We start from the raw sequence: 21,065 nt of genomic DNA, 5'->3' as shown, positions 1-21,065 counted from the left end.
TTTTTTCCTTTCCCCCCCCCCCCCCCTGGATCTGCCGAAAAGATTGATTTTGAAAAGACTACGGCGCCTACGTGAGACGACCAGGCCAACATCGATGTCTACGTTGAAGGTGATTTCCCGGGGAGTAACAAGAGTTATAGTATAGATTTATATTTAACGTTATGATACTATTTGTTAGATAGGTCAAATACAGTGATTAGCTAGCTATAATATATGTGGTAATGGAAGACAGACGATAATAAAGAAATTGATGATTGTGCCTTAAAGTTTTACTGTTATGTCATATACGTTTGAGCTTGCAGCTTGCTTATATCATGATTGATCTCTGTGCAAGCTCTCGCGCATCCGCACAAGCAACGAGTCTAAAATACTTTAAGATCATGTTCCAGTTAATGAAATAAAAATCGATTGCAATATTCATGACAAATGTACTCTGCCGTATCTGTTACATCCAATAAATCTATTCCATTTCTATTGTACATCTGCTTATGTCGATCTACCCTGCTCTGCTCAGCTGCGCCTGAGCCTGACCCTGTTTGAATTTACTGCTCATTCGTTTGGGAGGCTGACTATCTATACCTACTGATCATCCTTCTCTCTTTCTCCCTTTCACCGTTTGCCATCCTCCAGCTCTCTTCCACGAGGCCTTGGGAATTCCTCTAGCTGAAGGTACAGTATCGATCTGCTGACCAATAAACGGCCCAGGAGTAAAAGAGGTCACGGTTGCGAGTTCCGACGGGGTTGGCTCTGGTGGTTAAGGGGTGGTAGTCAGCAAATCTACAGACGTAGCCCAGTAGTATAGCCTCGATAGTGGTAGTACTCCAGGAGGTGGTAGTCCGAGGCGCTTGCGCAACCCAAACCGAGTAGCGTACGACTGGCTGACGCTCGTAGCTCTTGTCGCCTTCAATAACGACTTTACGTCGTCGTCTAGAAAGAGAGGGAAGTCGAGTATACCTACTTGCGTGAGGAAGGAAAGGAAGGAACGCAGTTCGATGTGGCGTATCGCGAAAGCGCTACAGTGATAAGAGATTCCGGTACGCCGCGACGTCCAGTGCCGCTCGTTCTGCAGGACGTTGGCCGATGCCGCTACGAGGAAGACGATACCTGGAAATATCGCGTCTGCTGAATTGTTCGTGTAAGTACCTTTTATTTTACTTGTCTTTTCTACGTTTTTGAGATTGTCTTCGTATGCTTCGGTTCCTGTCCTATACGGAGCCCGGGGATCGATCGATTACTGACACTACCCCAGTACCTTCCTTACGTTTTACTATAAGAATCGTAGAGGTTAAAGATATAAGTTAAATTAACTTGTTAGCTGATAGGTTAAAAAATGTTACCATATACACAAAATGTTATCACACAATGAGTAAGTGTGAAATGTTCTTACATTTTTCGAACTGACAGTTTACAATGGCGGATAGGTACAGTTTGACATTGACAGTGATAAGAGTCGATAGGTCAAATATTGATTAATGGGTAATTGAGAAAGGTTAGAAATTGTACGTACATCAAGATTGTTAGATAATTTTATTACAGGAATGTGTACGACTGTCACGAATATTTTCTTGATGAATAATAAGCCTTATGGCTGACTGGTTCGTAAATTCACTTTGAGGCTGAAGGGTGTCGCTCGATATATCGATCCCATTGCACTGTACGCTGTACGCGGCGGCCTTCGACACAATTTTGCTGGGACGAGGCTATAATTGGGTTGCGGGAATACGATCTGGTTTTGCGATCTTTACAGATACGAGGCTCCCCTAGGATGATGAGGACGTAACGATGTCTCAGCCTATTGGACTAACGTGCTGTAAGGCACACCATGAAGATCCCAGGGTGTCTCATGGAGGACGGCCACAACGGTGACGACGTTCCCTCCTCGTGAAACTCCAGCATGGATATTCAAAAGAAACATCTGTGCCCCCGCCTGGTCGATTATCTCGCCATCGTGGGGGCCAGACCACCTTCAGCCTCTCGTCAACCTGTCCAGGTAAAGAAAATAAATGGTGATTGTTCAAATGTTACTTTTGTTATTTTTTTTTCTTTTCATTTAGTCGCCATCTTTGTTTTCTTTGACTTCATTAGCTTGCTACACCACGTTCGTTTTGACGTATTTGCAGCTGCTTGATCAGATTACAGATACATTTTTTATCTTCAGGTCCCGGAACTGCTGCGCAGATATCCTCTAGAGGATCACAAGGATTTCCCTCTACCTCTTGATATGGTTTACTTTTGTCAACCAGAAGGATGCAGCAGCGTCGGCCCAAAGCGAACAGCTTTGCGAGAGGCCACTTCCTTTACCTTCACCCTCACTGATAAGGATTCAGGTTTGTATACTGAGAGCCATAAAATTGCGTCATCAGATTTACATTCGGTATACGTACACTTTATTGTGCAAGATCAGATGCGTTGTCATTGATCAAACCCATACCTTCCACCTTCATCAAGTACTCCTATGTCCTTTTTTTATCATACCTCAATATGCCATTATAATTGTTTTGTGATCCAAAGTATTTTGCATGCATGATGTAAGTCTTTGTATGATAAAGTAATAAAAAAATTTATAAATAATACCAATGGTTTTCCAAAGCAAAGGATTAGATGTCCTATGAACATTTTTGTTATGGTGTTTTATAGGAAAAACACGTTATGGGATATGCGTGAATTTCTATCGACCAATCGAGAAACCAGGAAGTTTTGTTGGCGGCGGAAACGGAAGTGGTGGTGGAAGTGGCCTGGGTGGTAGACGCGAAAGGCACAGTACGACCTTTCGTCGGGAGAGCTGGCGCAAGAGTATGGAAAAGAGTTCCGATTCGGCGTTCTCCAGGTGACGAGCGATTGAACAATGACAAAGATATAAAATTGCAAAGAAAAGAAATCATAGATACAATAACAGTAGAATAATCGTTGCCAAAAGTATCTCGAGCTCTTCTCTCTTGTAGCGACTATAGGAGCAGTGCGGTAGGTCCCAGTGACTCTGAAAGAGATTGCCCAAGTAGAAGAGACTCAGATACGCCACATTCGATGTCTCATGCTCCACGCCTTGGTATCACAGCACCTAGTGGAGACAGCGAGAGTGGCGGAAGTCATTCTCCATCGCCACGAGCTTCTCGAAGACGTCAGGTGTGTGTATTCCCGTAAAAAATAATTCAGAAGGCTAAGATACATAATTTCACTAATACCCCAAGACAATCTCAATAAGTTATAGTTAATTTTGTACTTTTTCTTTTATTACAGAGAGTTCGCAATCATTCCTTAACATCCTTATGCATAATATCCCATCATCCATTCTTCTCAACTTTTCGTGAGTGCCTCTTCGTTTTGAAGAGAATCGTCGATGCCTGCAATGAGAGTTCCTCGCCCAGGCGCGTGGGCGCGTCCAGGCAAACAACAAGGTGACAATCAGTTGGAAAGTGTGATGTTGCTTGATATCTGTATCTATATAATTACATGATATTTCTACATTGTAGAGACACCGTTTGGAGCGTTCTGACCGGTCAGGCATTCGAAGGAACACCGTCGATAGTTCTTCATGACGTCCGCGAAATTGAAACTTGGATACTAAGGTTGCTGAGTGCTCCGGTACCCGTACCTGCCAAGACCAGGGTAGAGATAGAAATACTCTCGCCTACTATTCAGCCGCCACTCTGTTTTGCTCTTCCGGATCACACGCGATTTTCATTAGTGGACTTTCCACTTCATCTACCTCTTGAATTGTTGGGTGTCGATATCTGTCTGAAGGTCCTGACTCTCATATTGCTTGAACATAAGGTAACGCGCAGTTTTGATCCTAGTAAATAGTAATCCTTGAAGATGATATTTAATCGAAGTTCATTTTAATTGGCTTGCAGATTGTGATGCAGTCTAGGGATTACAATGCCCTATCTATGTCGGTCATGGCCTTCGTCACTATGATCTACCCTTTGGAGTATATGTTTCCAGCCATTCCACTGCTTCCTACCTGCATGAGCTGTGCGGAACAGTTACTTCTTGCACCAACACCCTTTGTCATTGGAATTCCAGCGTCGTTCTTAATGTACAAAAAGAACTTCAAGATGCCAGATGACATCTGGCTGGTAGATCTGGACAGTAACAAGATCACTCCGCCTACAGGATTGACTGATCATTTACCACCGTTACCTGAGCCAGAGGGAACTATACTGAAGAATCACCTGAAGCAGGCGAGTATTTTTGACGTGTCCTTTCAAAGGAAGAAAATCATTAATCTGTACTGACATATCCTTCTCATAATCATTCTGTCTAACTCTGTGTCTTTCAATTTTCTCGCTGCTCACTTCGCTCGCTTCCACAGGCTATGCAACTGATGGATCAAGTTGGAGCTGGTGTAAATATCTTACTATCACTTTCCGCATGTGCATTTTGTAGTCTTTCCGTATCCAATGCTATTGTTTAGGTTCTGATCTAGCCGATGATGCTGTTAGCGGTAGTCACACGAGCGTACAGTATCAGTAACAATATTTGAAGCTGTAGTTGTAGGATGAATTCGCACCTAAATACCATTCTTTTCGAAATATATTTATCGCACCTGTTTGTAATTTCAGGCAATGGCCAGTATGTCAACAGCACAGTCGCTTCAGCCCTCACCGCAATACACGTCGCCCCAAACATCTCTGCATTCTCCCAGCAGAAGAGAAAGTTCAGCATCCCATCACTCAACCTTAAGGTAGATACAAGATAAATGAAAGTAGAGGTAAAACGGATTGCTATAGATTTCTAACGTTTTTTCTTTTATTTTCCGCAGTGCTTCCTCCGGCGGTAGGCAAAGACCGAGCGTGGACTACGGTCAACAAAGCCCTGCAAACTCATCTGGAACCTCGAGTCCACATAGACCATCCTTAGTCTCCTCCGTAGGTTCAACTTCTTCACCTCAACGAGGAACAGCACCGTCGTATCAACAGTCTTTGCATCAATTACCACAATCTCAACAACATCATCATCAGCAGAACCAACAACAGCAGCAATCGGGTGCTTCTTTCAATCCGTTTATTTATGGAAATGACGTAGACTCCGTCGACGTCGCCACCAGGGTAGCCATGGTCCGCTTCTTCAACTCTCAGAATCTCTTGGCAAACTTCACTGAGCACACCAGGACCCTGAGGCTTTATCCAAGACCCGTAGTGGCATTCCAAATAAATTCGTTCTTGCGTTCACGACCACGTACCAGCCACTTCCTCAACAAATTTGCAAGAACCCAAGCAGTCGAGTTCCTGGCCGAATGGTCGCTTACGCCAAACAATGTGGCTTTCCTAAGGGTACAGACTGGTGTTTTTGATCCAGCCCAGATCGGAGACAAAGGGAAATGGTTTGCTACCACCCTGGAGCCAATCTACTTTCCTGTATGGGACTCCGGGAGTTCATTAGCTGGCGCACTTAAAGCTATGAAACAGCTGGAAAATCAACCAACGGATGAAAGTGGCTCAGATTCCGAAGGTGCGGAGAGCACCAGCTCCTCCTATTCATCTCTTAGTGACTTTGTCTCAGAAATGGTCTCATCCGACCTGTCACCCAGTAAGTACAATGAATGCAAAACTTTTCAATCTCCTACAGCATAAAGTTCTAGATCATTATATTATTTTCTAATGTCTTCTAGGCTACAACTGTCCTCAAGCTACACAGCAACCTCAAGCTCTGGCGCTCTCAGTAGATCCACGTAGTGTCTACAATCCACCAAGTGCTCTGCAATATCCTGGCATCGAGGAGGATCCTCCAAGTCGTCCAGGTAGTCCTCCCAGCACTTCTTCTAGTCACAGCGACCTCAGCAGCCCCAGCTTTAACCGAGATTCCGAGTTAGAGTTGAATCCGAAAGCTCGTGAAGCTTTCCAAACAACCAAGAGCGACAACGTGAGTTGTTTCTTTTCTGCTTATAATTTCCACTTCCTACCTTTATTCACTTTCTCTCTCTTTCTAATCCTGTCCTCTCATGTTTACCTCGGTATCAGAGAGTCTCTCGAGCTCAAAATTACCCTTGGATCCGGATGACAGTGCATTGATAACCTAGATAGTAGACTAGAGCTTTGCTAGAGCGCGCAACGGCGACTGTGCAGTTGGCCAGAGATTTTTAGTGGGCCAGAACTGTGACGTAACCTGGGCACGCTCATATGCATTATATGTATGTACATATGTAACTTCATGCTGACTTCCTCACAATCCTCCTTTTCATTATCCTGCCGTATGGACCAGACACTTAGCAATCTTGAACGCGATACACCAGCAGCTATCAATCACTGCGTGTTGCACATGAAACTAGGAATTCGATCATTGCTAACAGTATTATTACGCTTGATCATGACATCATAGGATAAGGAAGAAGGAGGTAGCTTTGAATCAGACTCAGCATCCACAACGGCGACACCACGCACGATCCTCAGCGCACAAAGTATTGTAGGCCAATTTGGAAGTGGTGCAGGGTCTTTAGAGACTCCTTCAGCCAGCGATACGGAACGCCCTACCACTCCACATAGGACTTCGCGGCTCGCTAGATCTGTCACTCCAGTGAGTTAGTTCACCTGCTTACTCATTGGCTCCTCAATCACTTCTTTTTTTTAATTCTAAAAAGTTTGCAGTAACATCAACATATATGCTGCATGGTACTCTGTTCCAAGCTTTTGCATTCTATTATTAAATTGTAAAAAGTAAATTGCATCAGTACAAAGAATTGACAGATACGTTAAGAATTTTTGGTATTTTGTACTCAGCACTTTTACGTTATCGCACTCTGCAGAATGCACAGCTATTAAATTCGCAAGTACGTACATTTACAAGAACTGCTCACGTGTACCGGTAGTAGCTGAACTCCAGTACACAAGTTGAAGAGGAACAGCTCTCTGTATTTAGCACGTAAATGAATATTGCACACATCAAGTAGAATTGTTGGCCCTGTGCTTTTGCCAGACTTGGAAAACCACTCTGAGGATCAAAAAGAGATGGTACGAACGCATGAAAGAAACAATATTGCGCCTGTTTAGGTGCCACCGATCAGTCCAGGACCTCAGCGGCAGCCGAGCGTCGGTAACGTTCTCGCTCGAACCTCTAGCTTTGGATCACCAGTAGGATCCTTCCTACCTAGACAATCCAGCCAAACTCCCTCTAGTGCAAGCAATGGTCTCCAGCGACAATCTGCTGCTGGAAGCGCGCTACCAGGATCCCCTAGTGCTATTCCTAGACAAAATAGCGGCGGCGCCGCCAGCACAACCAGCAGTAGTAGCACTAGTGGTGTTACTCGTCAGGGTTCACAAGGTTCACTCTTTGAACAGATTGCTACCCAAGCGAAGGATCTGGTACGTGAGACTACGAGGCAGAGCAGTCAGGACGGCATACTTGCTCATATGGACAAGGTATGCACTGTCAGTGTAAAAATAAAATATTAATATAATTAATAACATTGTTAATATCTTAGCTCAAGCACCAGGCCAGGGAAAAGATCACGGAAGCAGGAGAGGACAGTCTTTTTGCGCCACTGGAACAGGCAAATACTTTACAATTTGAAATAATAAAAATATTTGACAGCTGAATAAATAATCTCGTTCTGCTTCCACTTTTTGTATTAGCTGACACAACAAACCAAGAAAGCTATGGGAGAGGCGACCAAATCTGTACAGGAGGCTTCAAAGACTGCACTAGAGGCTAGCAAGACTGCTGCTGGTGTCAGTAAAAATACTTTGGACGATTTGACGTATGTGGGTAAAAGCACCTTTGGAGACTTCACAAAGAGTGCCAAAGAAGCCGCCGCGAAGAAGGGATTATTGATGGTTAGTAAACAATTATTGTAATAATTGAGTGAAATAATAACTAGGTTAATCTTTTAATATCATATTCAATCTTTTGTTCCAGGGACTCGGTGAGTCTCAGCAGCAGTCACCGCCGCAGACTCCTCCGTCGCCTCACTCTACAACGTCCTCGATGGCGACTTCCGGTGGTGGTCCAGGATCCCAGCGACGAGACTCTTCCAACAACCAATTGGTTGCTTCGGATTCGCGTGGCGTCCGTCGTGACATTGGACGTGATTTCTTCAGCAATTTTAGTAGCGACCTGAACGGTATCGCTGCTCACACAAGCAGCATGTTTAGTGATCTCTTTGGTGAGTCAATTGACACGTATCATCTGGCCAATACCCTGTAAAAGATAGCTCTGTAGGATATCCCCAGCATGTCATCAAAAACAGAATTGTTGAAAATTTCTAAAAAAAAATTCTCACAAGAAGGTTAATTACCAATGTCACCATCTGAGTGCGTGTAATCTGATCTACAGGCAATAAGAATAGCTCTAATCGAAACGCTAGCGTTCTCCCCCAGTCGCAAAAATCCAAAGAAAAGACCCAGCCATTCGGACCCTTCCCTAAAGGTACGAGCAACAACTGTTGTTATCAACAACAAAATTTCCTTACCGCATGCAAGAAAAAGATTGCATGTTGATATTGTGTACCCAGTAGAAAATCAAATATTCTGCTTTCTCCTTGTTCTGTTTTCTTGACATTAGGCAGGAAAGGTCTTGTGGAACGCTCGTCGCTTATCAAACACTCCACCAATAAAACCAGTCAGGAAGAATTACAACGACTGCAGAGCGCCGAGCGCTCCAGCACGAATAGCGACAATCAGGCCTTCCTCACGGACGTTAGTATCTTTCAGAATGCACCTGCTATGTACTCTTTACATCAAATTCCTATTGCTAATTATTCTTTGATACAGATTGTAAATCAAGTGCTGCAAGGTGAAGGTGTTGGATGGCTCAAACTTAATCGACTTAAAAAGCTCATGGAGGACGAAAGCTATAGAAATCTTGTTGTAACCAAGTTGAACAAAGCTTTGGACAGAAAGATCAGTCCAGATGATCACATCGACGATGTTGTGAGTTTACATTTTTTTATTGGTATCAGAGTGTTTTGTTGTAATCAGATATAGAGTGAAAAGAAAATTAATATTTGTTCACAGTGCATCACAAGACCAGTTTATAAAGGGATGCTCAAGTGCCTTCAAGCAGTGGTTCATGGTCTCGCTCATACTTATACCAATTTTGGATTGGGTGGTATGGCCTCTGTTTTTCAGTTGATGGAAATTGCTCACACTCATTATTGGAGTAAAGATCTCTCCGAGGGAGCATTTGACAGTTCAGTGATTTCGCAGGTCCTGTCACTTTATTGACTTTTATTAAAAAATAAAAGAACTTTTCCAATCCTAAAGCACTAATGATTAATATGGATCTCGTTGTGTAGACATCCAGTCCCTTTGGCAGTAGAGAAAATCTAAGATCTCCACAGTCGCCAAAGCACGGCGAGTTCTTAGACATATCTCAAAAATCTGGCTCTCACCAACCCACACAAGGTACGTCAATACCTTTGAAATCTTTTTCATTGTTTTTTCAAACATGATAATTCTGTTTGCTTAGAACCACCGCAAGTGCGACTCGAGATGTCTCATCCACAAATGCAAGGATCCGATGAGAGTCAATCGACAACCGACATGTTTCTGGACATGTTCGCCAAGAAAGGAAAACTTCTGTCAAAACTAACATCCTTTGACTCTGAGGTAGACCACAATTACGGTTCTGTCATAATTCTGGTCTGAGTACAAAGATCAAAGGGAACTCGAATAGCCATTTTCTGTTGGACTTTGACAAAATATCGTATCGTCTCTCTCTGCAGTGTTCAACGCGATTAAATTCGTGTATACGCTTCTATCCCAAGAGAAAGAGAAGAGCGAGTTTGAAACTTAAATACACAGAATGGCGAATTGCAAAGCCGAATTGCATGCCGACACACGCTGTCTTGTATTGTAGGGTGGGCGCGGTGCCGGAACCGGAAGCAGCGAAGCCCTATCTACCGATGGGGGCAGCATTATCACTAATCCTGCGTTTCGTCAGGCGCATCAAGCCTCCTTTCGCAGTACAGTGTCGGACAGTGAAGTTGAACAAGGCAACGTGAGTCCAGCAGCAATAATGCACACAATAATCAACGGCAATTACTTCACTAATAGAATCGCTTTGAATCTACTAAATTGAATTAGAACCCTAGCTCGCTCGCTCCCTCGCTCAGCTGATTTGCTAAGTAACTCGCTTCTCTATATACTCTTGGTAAAGTAGTACAATTACTTCCTGATGTTTCAGTTTCCAAGGACGAACAAACAACGTACAGCCAGTGTCTGGTCCAGTAAATCATCTTTGAGTACCGGTTTCAGGTATCACGGTGGAAGTCTAGTACCAACGGCGACTACACCTAGTCCGGAAACTGCCAGAACTTATCTCTTTGAAGGTACTTTTATGCGTTTACTTAAATAATATAGATTTCGAGTCTATTCTAATTAATTTCAATTGCACAACAGGCCTTCTTGGAAAAGAAAGATCATCACTCTGGGATCAAATGCAGTTTTGGGAGGATGCATTCCTAGATGCAGTATCTCAAGAACGTGACATGGTTGGAATGGATCAGGGACCTGGTGAGATGATGGAAAGGTATGTTATATATCATAAGTTTATCCAACTGCTTTTTCGAGTAAACCTGAATTCTCTTTGACTAGGTACAAAAGTCTCAGTGAGAGTGAGCGACGTCGTTTGGAGCACGACGAGGACAGACTTCTCTGTACTCTGCTGCACAATCTCACAGCGATTCTTGTGATGCTAAACGTCGAAAAGTCGGAACTGAAACGTAAAGTGCGAAGACTACTTGGAAAAAGTCACATAGGGCTCATTTACAGCCAAGAATTGAATCAGCTACTCGATCAAATAACCAATCTCGTGAGTCCTCTTCCATCATCGTATCACTCATCTTCCACTTGAAAGCTTACAGCGAACGTGTAATCACTCTGAAAAATAATATTGTTAACTAATACCCATTTCAGCATGGAAATGACATCGACTTAAAACCGTTGACCTCGAGACAAATGCACAGGCAATCATTTACCGTGCACGCAGGGGTAGATGCAGAAGGTGATTTACGGTTTCTAGAAGTTCGTCACGACGGACTAGTACTGAGATCCGTCAATGGTGTCATCGTCGAACGTTGGTGGTACGAACGTCTGGTCAATATGACTTACAGTCCAAAGAACAAGGTTCTTTGTCTCTGGAGGCGAAATGGTGGTCAGACTCAGTTGCACAAATATTACACAAAAAAGGTGTCTGAAGAGTATTTTTAACTATACGTACCATAGATATAAGAACGTTACTAGATACGTCTACAACTCTCTTTTCGTTATGTACAGTGCAAGGATCTGTACTACTGCATAAAGGACGCCATGGAAAAGGCTGCGGCTCGTGGACGCGGTGCCAACGTCGGCGTGGAACTAGGCGGTGAGTTTCCCGTGCAGGATATGCGCACGGGAGAAGGTGGACTTCTTCAGGTTTGCATGGAAGGCGTCGGACTACTCTTCGCGAATAGCAAGGTACGACTCATAAAACTATATTCGTAAGTACAACCGATTGATCGGTATCGATCAATCGATCGATGTTGTACCTGATCCCCAAAGTTTCTATTTAATATATCTTATGCTCGTTGCCTCGTTTTACGTTTAGTCCGTATATATACGTCGCGACGTAAACCAAGTGCATTAATACCGACTGCGCTATAATAATCGTGCACCCTCGAGCAATAAAAATCGAATCTAATTTAATGAAATTAGTATCGGGAACAGAACAGAACAGAAAAGGAAGAAAGCGATGTTATTCAATTTAAATCAGTATGGTTATTCTTTTCGGAATTGAAATCTCTCATACGACAGTCCGTTTTTCTCCTTGCTGTTTACCCTATCCTTATCCTCGTTCAATCCATATTCTCTTATAGCAGGTAGGCTGTCAAGATGGCGCGACGCGCCGAATGACAATACTATTGACCGAGTAAGATGGCGAAACTCCAAATGAGATACGTGCGCGCGCGCGCGCGCGCGCAAATACAAAGTACGGATAAGAAGCTGTTGGACCAAGATTGAGTGAGGGTTTTGGGATGCGCAATCACTACCACGATCCATATCCATGGCTACCAATAATATCCCATTGGCATTAGCTTTCTCGAGCCCTGTCAATCTGTTTGTCTACCTGCTCATAACTTTTTCCCAAGCCATCCTTCTCCACCTCCTCTTCTCCTTCTTTCCCTTTGACACTCTTAATATCTCTGTCTCCTAATTCCCTCTGTCATGTTGTTTCATACTGTCTGTATCCGTTCATCTAGTTTAATTGTCAAGATACTTATTTGTGATCTGTCTATACCCATCTGGATACATTCCTTGTCTTTCAAGCATTTTCCCATTAAAAGCCAGCTATCTCTCGCTTTCATTTGCAAGGACCACTCGGTACTGACTCCCATTGCTAGCCATTGCATTTCCCTTTATATTTTTTGTTTTCACTCGTATAGTATCTTCACGGTCATATGTCCATACGCGCGTGCGTGCGTGCGTGCGTGGAGAATGGATATGCGTTGTTCGATCAGCACATACGCATAATTCCAGGCATTTACGAGAGTTGCGTTGTAGCACTTGCAAGTGCAATACTGGAATCATAAACATAGTACATTGTTAACGTCGAGGAATGTGGAGGGGCGGGAGGGTGGACGCTGAGATATATTGTCTAGGATTTTTTCTAATTGGCTAATTAATTATTAGAAAAATCTCGTTAATTGGATACCGCGTACGATCCACATAGAACGATAATTGGATGCCGTTGAAATTAATAAATTAATATATTTACAATGGCACAGTCGCAGATTTTAATGTTGGGTATAGATATATTGATTGAATAAAATGTCAATAATAAATTATTATTATTAGATACGTGACGTTTGACGTTGTTAAAAAGCAATAAAATTTTAATAAATTATATTTCACAAATCTGAGACTGTGGCCATATGGCAAAGAAGCGCAAGATATATCGGAGTGCCTATACAGGGTATATCGCATTTATAAAAGCGTGACAGTTATGTGAACGCGAACACGTTACCTACTCGAGAGTAATTTCATATTGTTACGGTCAAAGCTCACATTTGTAAGATTCTGATTTATTATCGGTATTTACGTTGAGTACATTTCGTTTAAGCGTTCTTCAATGTTTTCTTGCATGGAGCTCGGTGTGCAGCTGCAATCTCTTTCATCTGTATTATAATTATATTCTCTTAATCAACTATTACGTCCATGGGAATCGAGAGTGAATTATTACATATGGTTTCTTCAACATCCATTGTCTATTTCCAATGTCCAAGTCTCTCTACTTCAGTCTTATTATATTTCTCTCTCTCTCTCTCTCTCTCTCTCACTAAATCTAACTCACTCTGTCCTACCCCATAATATTTATTTCATTCCGTCTCTGTCTGTCTGTCTGTCTAAAAATCTTCTTTGTCTTTTCATCTCTTATGATTTGTATTGAATGTTGGATGCTATTACTATATCTTTCTACGAGTCTAACAACTTTTTATCTGTCGTGGTGACGTACGAGAAAAGTCTATTTACCGTTCGGAGCGGCCAGAGAGAAAAGAAAAAAAGAGAAAGATAAGCGTAGTAAGAAAAAAAAGAACAGAAGTGAAATAACAAAAGAAAAAGAAAGAAAATCATTAGAAAATCAAGTCACGCGTCCCAGTCCGTCGGTGTCCGTTCCAAAAAAGGTCCCCGACAAAAAAAAAAGGGCGCTTGTTACGTCACAAGAGCGAGAAGGCGGAATGCGTCGTCCGTTGTTCGTCTCTGGTATACAAAAAGCCTTTTACAATCGTCGCCGCCGTCGTCAACGTCGTCGTCGTCTTTTATTTTTCATTTTTTTTTTCAATTTTTTTTTTTTTTCGTTCAATCGTCACAACTTGTCGCCGAACGCGTAACACGGCCAGAGGATGATGATGGACTTTTCTCAGCTAAGGGAACTTTTGAGATGGTCCTTGAACAATGAAAGTTCGCCACGCCGTCTCCTTCGGCGATGTACGGGATGTTTCACCAGGTCCCCACGATATTCCAAGATGTATGGACATACGCAAGCCCTGATATATATACATATATTTATGTACCTCAGGGTCTCGTTTTAGACGTCGTTTTTTCCTTTTTCTTTTGTCCCGCGACCAATGCGCCTCCGTGCCAGCAGCCTAAAGAGAAAAATTCTAATAATAATTTAGGCAAGGCACTGAAATCGCTCTATAGCGACGTAATTGTATGGCGCAAGAGAGAACGAAAAAAGAAATAACTAAAGTAACTAGGAATAAAAGAGAAAGAAAGAAAAAAAGTTAAAGAAATACCCAATTGCGAATACTTCGCCGCTGCTCAATTTAATTTTATGTTTTTCTGTTTTCTGTTCTTGTCCTGTCTGTCGACATTGCCCTGGCTGGGCAAACAGGATTTCGAGGTATTACTCAACGAATCGTTGTTTGTTACCAATTCAGTATTGATTATATAATATATTCAGTGTTGGCCGTGTTCCGGAAATGCTTATTTACTTTACCGTTACTTTTTAGTCGTATTATACATCGTTATTATTATTATATATACCTAATATAACATAAAGTTCTCGAATTGCACTTGAATCGATTGATCTGCTCTGTCTCTCTACTTGACTGTTTTCCTGCCATTGATCGGTGTTAGCTGTGATATACCTATATGTTCTCGTCCAATGCAATACGCGTATATATTAAAAACATATATATATAAATACTCTATATAGAAATATTTATATATGTATACACACATATATATGTCGTACGACCGATTCACGTGCCAGTCCCGCTAGTAACGTACGAAGTCGTCAGGGTGTCGTCATCTTTAAAAAAAAGAACCCATCACTTATAAATCAATATAATAATTATTCAGTTTGTACCTTCGATGGATTGTCTATTCGCGAACCCTGAAATACCATCGTTAATCACGTGGATAGAATTTAATCCATTTTTGGAACACCCATCGACGACCCCCTGTTAAGACACACTCGTCCTGCTTCTCGGCGACGATGGACGTCTTCGTTCCAGCAACGTAACTCGACAGCGTCGTTCTTCAAGACCAACGTTATCATCCCCCGACGCATAACACAGCAGAGCCATCCTGGTCACGATGGACGATTGACACCTGGATCCCGATGACGCCGATCAGCACCGTCATCGTCGCCGAGAACGACGCCGACGTTATTCACGGTCCTGGTACCGGAAGAGGCAAAAATTTCATCCATCGGAGAGACGATGCATTTATTATCTGTACAACGCGAGTTTTCAACGTATAGCTGAAAAGTTCTTGAAAAATTTCGGAGTGCGGCCGTAGAGAGTGTGTGACCCCATAGCACCAAGTCGTGTAGTGACACCCGTAGTGCCTTACGAATATCCCATAACTCAAAACACTACTCGACTCTCATTCCCAAGACCTGGAGACCAGCTTCGAGATAAGGAAATATCGAACGGTCACCCGCTCTTGTTTATAGCCCGCCTCTATATATATATATATATATGTATACACATCCACACACTATATATCCACTTTTCTAATACCATCCACAACCCGCCAGGCACAAACCTGACTTATATCCCAACCGTACAATTATTTATCCTGATCCAATCACAAGATCAACCCAGTAGAGCAGAGGATTGGTTGCATACATAAGAGCTCCGTCTCCTTGATACGCTCTATACTACAGTTCATTAATTAAACTTTCATCTTCTTTTTCTATTTTCTTCAACTATCGTTCTACTATTACTATTTCTATCGCTACCAATACTGTTCCCGTATGTATACACTGTTTTACTTCACTTGCTACGACTACTACCCCCCTTTCATCAAACTTCATCCTTCTTCCAACCCCCCTGTACCCTCCCCCCTCCTCCTCCTCCCTTATTCTACGTCCAACTTTCACTCATCGACTCTTTCACTTTTCATTCGGCTTTTACAATTTTACGTTATATCTTCGTTTCTGACTGCATCCCACTGATGGTATCTTCTACCGTCGCAGGTGATCACTATATTGTAGTCTTCACTGCTGTATTCCCACTTATTGACATGTCTATCGATCACGATCACACTTATATGGCATGGCACTTTGCTACACGATGTTTTATAGTTTTCTCGATTAACCGACACGTAACGAACAATTAAGATATACCAACACACATCCGATACTACTGCAACTAAACTGTGACTGTGCATCATTTGCCGGGGACTACATGTCCGCCGTTAAATTAGATAATATACAAGTGCACATTGAAACAATTTAATCGATGCTAAGCGATCGACAATGTAAGATGAATTTAGGCCATCTCCAGAGTTGCCTGCTGCTACTGCCATATATATATATATATTAGACATATATAATATATATGTATACTATTCACTGTTATGCTATAGCGTTTGCGCTAGTGTTTGCCATAGCGTATGCTGTTTATAACGTTTATTACTCAGTTTTCGCTTTTAGCTTTTACCTTGTAGCGTACAGCTGTATCTGACTGATGCTGAATTATCCAAAAGTCAAAATTATCCTGATGCCTCAAGTACCAGGCTCATTGCTTGAATATGCCTGAACATGGCTGAACGAATGCCTGGCTAAATGCCTATACGAATGGCAGCTTATCCTATCTCACTGTCCTTTTCCACATTATTCCAATTCCTTAGATCAGAGAATTTCTTTTTTTTTCTCTTTCTCCATTTTCTTTTTTACTTTTCCTCTTGTGTCTCTCTTTCTCTGTTAACCTTTACCTTCTTTTAGTCCATTTTATCACAATTTCCTCTGCGAATCGAATCGGATCGTGTGAATATACTCTTTTAATGTTGACATTTATCTAGTTGCAAGGAGCATTTTACTTGTTTCCTGTATATTTGATCCGATACGGTACGCATTTGGTCTCCTGAGCCTCGAATGCTACTTTGAAGCATGCATGCAATCCTTACACTCCAAAGTCTCTGCTGCGAACTTAAATTGCACTTTCATTGGTCTAATCTTCTGCGTTTACCTTTTTTACAGTTTTTCGTAAGACTCGATCATATCCGCAAGTGCTTTACTCAGAAGGGTGGGATCTTCGTTTTGGAAGAGTTCAGTAAGTCTTTTAATGAAATCCTTGAGCCTCCACTTTCCGTCTTACTGTTTTACTTCTGGTATGTTAATCATCCTTTAATCTGTACAGACCCCAAAACTAGACAAGTAATTCAACGTAAATATAAGTCGCAAATGGTAAGTAATCAGTACCTTCTTTGCCTTCTCTATTGACTTTCATCTGGCATCGATTCGTTGCTCACGTAATTAATTAAAATTACAGGCAGATCAGATCTGCTACGCCGTACTCTGCGTATTCTCTTATTTGGCGGCGGGGTTGGAGCAGCGAAAACAGCTGCAGCATCATCAACAACAACAGCATCAACAGCAGCATCAGCATCAACATCAACATCAAATGGCACAATCTACTTCCGGTACAAGACACTCGGAACCTTTGCCACGTAATCACTGACACAAAGGTAGACATTCCCTTCCGTTCGTTCACAATTACAACAGTTGCGCTCCTTACGCCTGTCTGCCTTGGGTATGAAGACCCGGTGAACGTCGGAGATCTTCTTCAAGTTGTCAACATTGACGACAGCGCTTATGGATCATCTAGATGATAGAAGTAGAACGTAGTAAGATATCGTAGCCAATATTGATACGCCAGTATCATAATTCGCCGTCGTCTCATCGTCGTTGTAGTTCCTGGTGATCCCTAATGAAAAACTGAACTATTAGGAGTCTATGTTTTATAAAGTAAACTAAAGCCCGATTAGATCCCTAAATTCGCTCGACAAAAATCCAGGGCGCGATAATACGCTCATCCTGATGTTTATCGCATCCTTACGGAAATTATAACTCACCCACCGAGGACGCCCACGTCTAGACAATATTATTGACGAGTCTGCGCTCATCGTAATATACATGTGCATAATGCGCGAGATACATAGCTAAAATATTACATAACTGTATTTATCATGTGACGCGTCTGGTTGATCGACGCGTCTTCATCGTGAAGCAACAACATTGGCTCGACGCTACAAATAACGGTTGTTGCACTTTGTATAGATTAACAGAGAAACGTAGTATCTATCTAAACGGCCACACCTTTGTAAACCCCCTTTGTAGACATTATCTACAATTATTTATTATTTATGTATGTATATATATATTACGAATACTGTAAATATATATACATGTATTTGTAACTACTTGAGAGCTGTGAAACACGCAACTTTACTGGCGAATGTACTTATTGTACGTTCTGTATGTTCTGACACGATCTTACAGTTACGGATCATCTCAATTGGCATTTATCAATGACGCTGATTCAAAATATATTATGAGATGCCGCGCAGGTTATTATTATTATGCCGTTCGTACAGAACGCACTTTAAAGATGAATGGCATAGTTGTCCTACGCAGTCTGCGTGGATAGAACAAGCAATATGTAAGGAATCGCAAGTATAGGCTGAATCTTTTAGCGTATGACTTTATTGCACATCGAATCGCGCGTTTCTTGTGAAAGTCACAAATTTACGTGACACGAGAATCGATAAGATGAAAGCATACCGGAAGTTCATCCTAGCTGTGCTTCTCTCTTACTTCCTTTAACATATTATGGGTCATGCATATTGTAATGCGTGATTCTCCTATTTCCTTTCATCTATCCTCGTCCCTGACTTCCCTTCCCGACTCGTTCCCACTCCTGTTTCTAATTTCGTGTTTTTCAAATGTATAGATTTACTTTGAGTTATGTAGTTTGGATAAATGTATGTGAGAGTTAGATAATGCAATAATTGTTTTATATTTCCCTGAACCACGACAGTCTTTAGTATGTATGTCTTTTAGTCAATTTAAGTTCTGTAAACAATTTATTATCAATTGGAGCATATGTAACGACCGTATCCAGTATCAGGAAGAATTTAATGAAATAAGAAACAAAGGATTTTTTTTTCGACATCTTCGCTTTTAGTCATTTTCAGATCTGTACATTCGATAAGCACACCTTGTCCCAATGTTAGTAGTTGATATTGTATGTACGCTATATTTGCAACATCAGCATAAACTTATTCACATACATAAACATATATATATATTTCATGGATTTATAGTGTTTCTCATTTTTGTCCCTTATAGATAATTGTCTATTATGAATTATACTTCCATGGGCAGGTTCTCTTGACGTAAACAAGTTTTTACTCTTTTTAAAATAGCATTCGTTCAAGTACTTTTCTGATCCTTGTAAGAAACAACTAAATTTTTCACGTTGACATTTTTAAAAGCACGTGATCGAATTGATTTACCAATAGCTACGAGTGCTCACTTCAATGAACGGTCAGTGCTATAACGCGCACCATTCTTGAGTCGCCCTTTTTGCTTCTTCATACTAGAACTTTGATTTTCATGTATTGCAGCAAAGGTTTCCTTTGCTAGTAATTTGTACCACAATACTGTCTTAAAAATTAAAAATTTGAGCTCTTGCGACTTTTTTGCCTTTTATGATGTCTGCAAAGTCGGTTTCATCATTCTTATCTGGTGGTTTGGTATTAGCTGGCCATTTTTCATCAGTTACTGTTAGTCAATCAATCCCTTTTCGAAGTTTCCACCTGTAAAACCAGCCATTACTAGCTCTGAAGTTTTTATTGCGACCTAATTGCACATTCAGTTCTAGAGCCTTGATTTGTAGAATAGACATAGAGACTGGAATGACATCCACTCGCGCTTGCAAAAACCATGCATATAAAGCATTGTCAATATCTAAATTTGCTGCTGTCCTTTTTTTCTTTTGATTTTGGAAGTTATCCGTCTCACAAATTTCCCTTATTTCGTCCTTTTTTTGCTGCCACCTTCACAATACACTTTGGTGCAGACCCGTAAATTCTCTAATCTCTGATTCAAAAAGAAAGTTATTGACCACGAAAAATCGATGCGATGCTAGTTAAAATTTTGAGAAGTTAGACGAATAAAGAATTTATTAAAAAACTGAGGTTAAGTGGATCAACTCATTTAAAAATGATGAAAATGAAATGATGCTGAAACTTTGCCTTTATTGCTCAGATATCCACTTTTAGACCCAGGCACCATGCACTTTCTAGTCATTGTTGTTCTGTTAAATACAACCATGGTCTATTACAAAATTATAACGTATACAAGACCATGATTACAACGAACGAAGCTGCAGGTTATGTACCTCAGTGAAGTTTCTTCCTTCCTTTCCTTATGGCTGCCTCCTCATACTGTGGAAACTACCTTCCGTCTTTCCTTATGGCTGTATCCTCAATGGGGGACATGTGCTAGAAGGAATACTTCCATCGGAGCTGCCATGATCAATAAATTTTTTACTGTTGGTAAAGTAGATGTTTGGACTGATTGCGCCACAGAATTGTAACCTCAGTGAAGTTAACCGGGCAATTTTAACTTTTTAACTTTTTATCATACTAAATCGATTGGTGGTCGTTTGGTGGTCAGTCATTCTTTTATAATCAAATAATCAAAATTTGACCGTGAAGTTAGCCGAAATTTTTTTTTCTCAACGAAATAAGTTTTTCAGGTGCTCAATCGATGCGTAATTGTTTAGTGGTAACGAATATCATAATTAAAATGTTTGGTGGTCGTTAGTTTTCGTAAAAAATAAAAAAAAAACAATTGCAATGTCCAGCATTGACTAGATATGGGTGTAGGAACACACATTTACGGTCGATAAAACAGATATTTCTGAACAGATTCTCCCTTCGAAAGAATTAATCAATGCAAGAACGCTAGCCGATGATTGGTAGTCTAATTAACTTAACTTCACGGTCAAATTTTGATTATTTGATTATAAAAGAATGACTGACCACCAAACGACCACCAATCGATTTAGTATGATAAAAAGTTAAAAAGTTAAAATTGCCCGGTTAACTTCACTGAGGTTACAATTCTGTGGCGCAATCAGTCCAAACATCTACTTTACCAACAGTAAAAAATTTATTGATCATGGCAGCTCCGATGGAAGTATTCCTTCTAGCACATGTCCCCCATTGAGGATACAGCCATAAGGAAAGACGGAAGGTAGTTTCCACAGTATTCCATGAACTAATGCGCCACTAGTCACGCCGGTCCCGAAACAGAACTGAAAGAAAAAGAAGAGATAAATCAAGGATAAA

The 21,065-nt window shown here is 41.3% G+C and overlaps 1 protein-coding gene and 2 long non-coding RNA genes across 14 annotated transcripts; 1 reads left to right on the top strand and 2 right to left on the bottom strand.

Moving 5' to 3' along the window:
* The first annotated feature begins 15 nt into the window (after nt 1-15).
* Nucleotides 16-18,713, top strand: LOC107268943 (MAP kinase-activating death domain protein). 12 transcript variants are annotated; one of them, XM_015742261.2, is made up of 33 exons: nt 16-1,135; nt 1,748-1,990; nt 2,159-2,327; nt 2,638-2,827; nt 2,952-3,123; nt 3,238-3,395; nt 3,471-3,771; nt 3,852-4,181; nt 4,313-4,345; nt 4,563-4,684; nt 4,763-5,529; nt 5,612-5,862; nt 6,319-6,513; nt 6,987-7,355; nt 7,418-7,486; nt 7,569-7,769; nt 7,852-8,098; nt 8,269-8,361; nt 8,497-8,630; nt 8,706-8,864; nt 8,949-9,140; nt 9,230-9,338; nt 9,403-9,542; nt 9,793-9,933; nt 10,120-10,264; nt 10,335-10,464; nt 10,530-10,746; nt 10,851-11,123; nt 11,211-11,390; nt 14,308-14,316; nt 16,906-16,978; nt 17,066-17,112; nt 17,198-18,713. In XM_015742261.2, exons 2-33 carry the CDS (start codon nt 1,895-1,897, stop codon nt 17,384-17,386), a joined length of 5,901 nt encoding a protein of 1,966 aa, XP_015597747.1. In that variant the 5' UTR covers nt 16-1,135; nt 1,748-1,894; the 3' UTR covers nt 17,387-18,713. The 12 variants fall into 12 exon arrangements, 9 of the variants coding, with proteins under 9 accessions (XP_015597747.1, XP_015597791.1, XP_015597729.1 ...); XM_015742305.2 differs by having other exon boundaries at nt 2,943-3,123; nt 7,275-7,355; XM_015742243.2 differs by having other exon boundaries at nt 2,943-3,123.
* LOC112494600 lies at nt 13,755-15,347 on the bottom strand. The gene is made up of 2 exons (XR_003060189.1): nt 14,460-15,347; nt 13,755-14,059 (listed from the first exon to the last, which is right to left on the bottom strand). It is a non-coding gene; the product is annotated as an uncharacterized LOC112494600 (long non-coding RNA).
* A 700-nt stretch (nt 18,714-19,413) lies between the features above and the next one.
* Nucleotides 19,414-20,154, bottom strand: LOC112494601. The gene is made up of 2 exons (XR_003060190.1): nt 20,111-20,154; nt 19,414-19,526 (listed from the first exon to the last, which is right to left on the bottom strand). It is a non-coding gene; the product is annotated as an uncharacterized LOC112494601 (long non-coding RNA).
* Between the last annotated feature and the right edge of the window lie 911 nt (nt 20,155-21,065).

This window comes from Cephus cinctus, unplaced genomic scaffold (genome assembly GCF_000341935.2).
Source record: "Cephus cinctus unplaced genomic scaffold, Ccin1 Ccin1_scaffold0068, whole genome shotgun sequence".
Taxonomy (NCBI): domain Eukaryota; kingdom Metazoa; phylum Arthropoda; class Insecta; order Hymenoptera; family Cephidae; genus Cephus; species Cephus cinctus.
The sequence above is the reverse complement of the archived record's forward strand: the minus strand, read 5'-3'. Positions and strand labels throughout refer to the sequence as shown.

What these genes read in the sequence shown, in the direction of transcription:
- LOC107268943 (XM_015742243.2), top strand. Translation starts at nt 1,895, where the DNA reads ATGGATATTCAAAAGAAACATCTGTGCCCCCGCCTGGTCGATTATCTC. An exon ending in GAGCTTCTCGAAGACGTCAG is followed by an intron (nt 3,124 to 3,237) that starts GTGTGTGTATTC and finishes CTTTTATTACAG; the next exon opens with AGAGTTCGCAATCATTCCTT. An exon ending in GTAAATATAAGTCGCAAATG is followed by an intron (nt 17,113 to 17,197) that starts GTAAGTAATCAG and finishes TTAAAATTACAG; the next exon opens with GCAGATCAGATCTGCTACGC.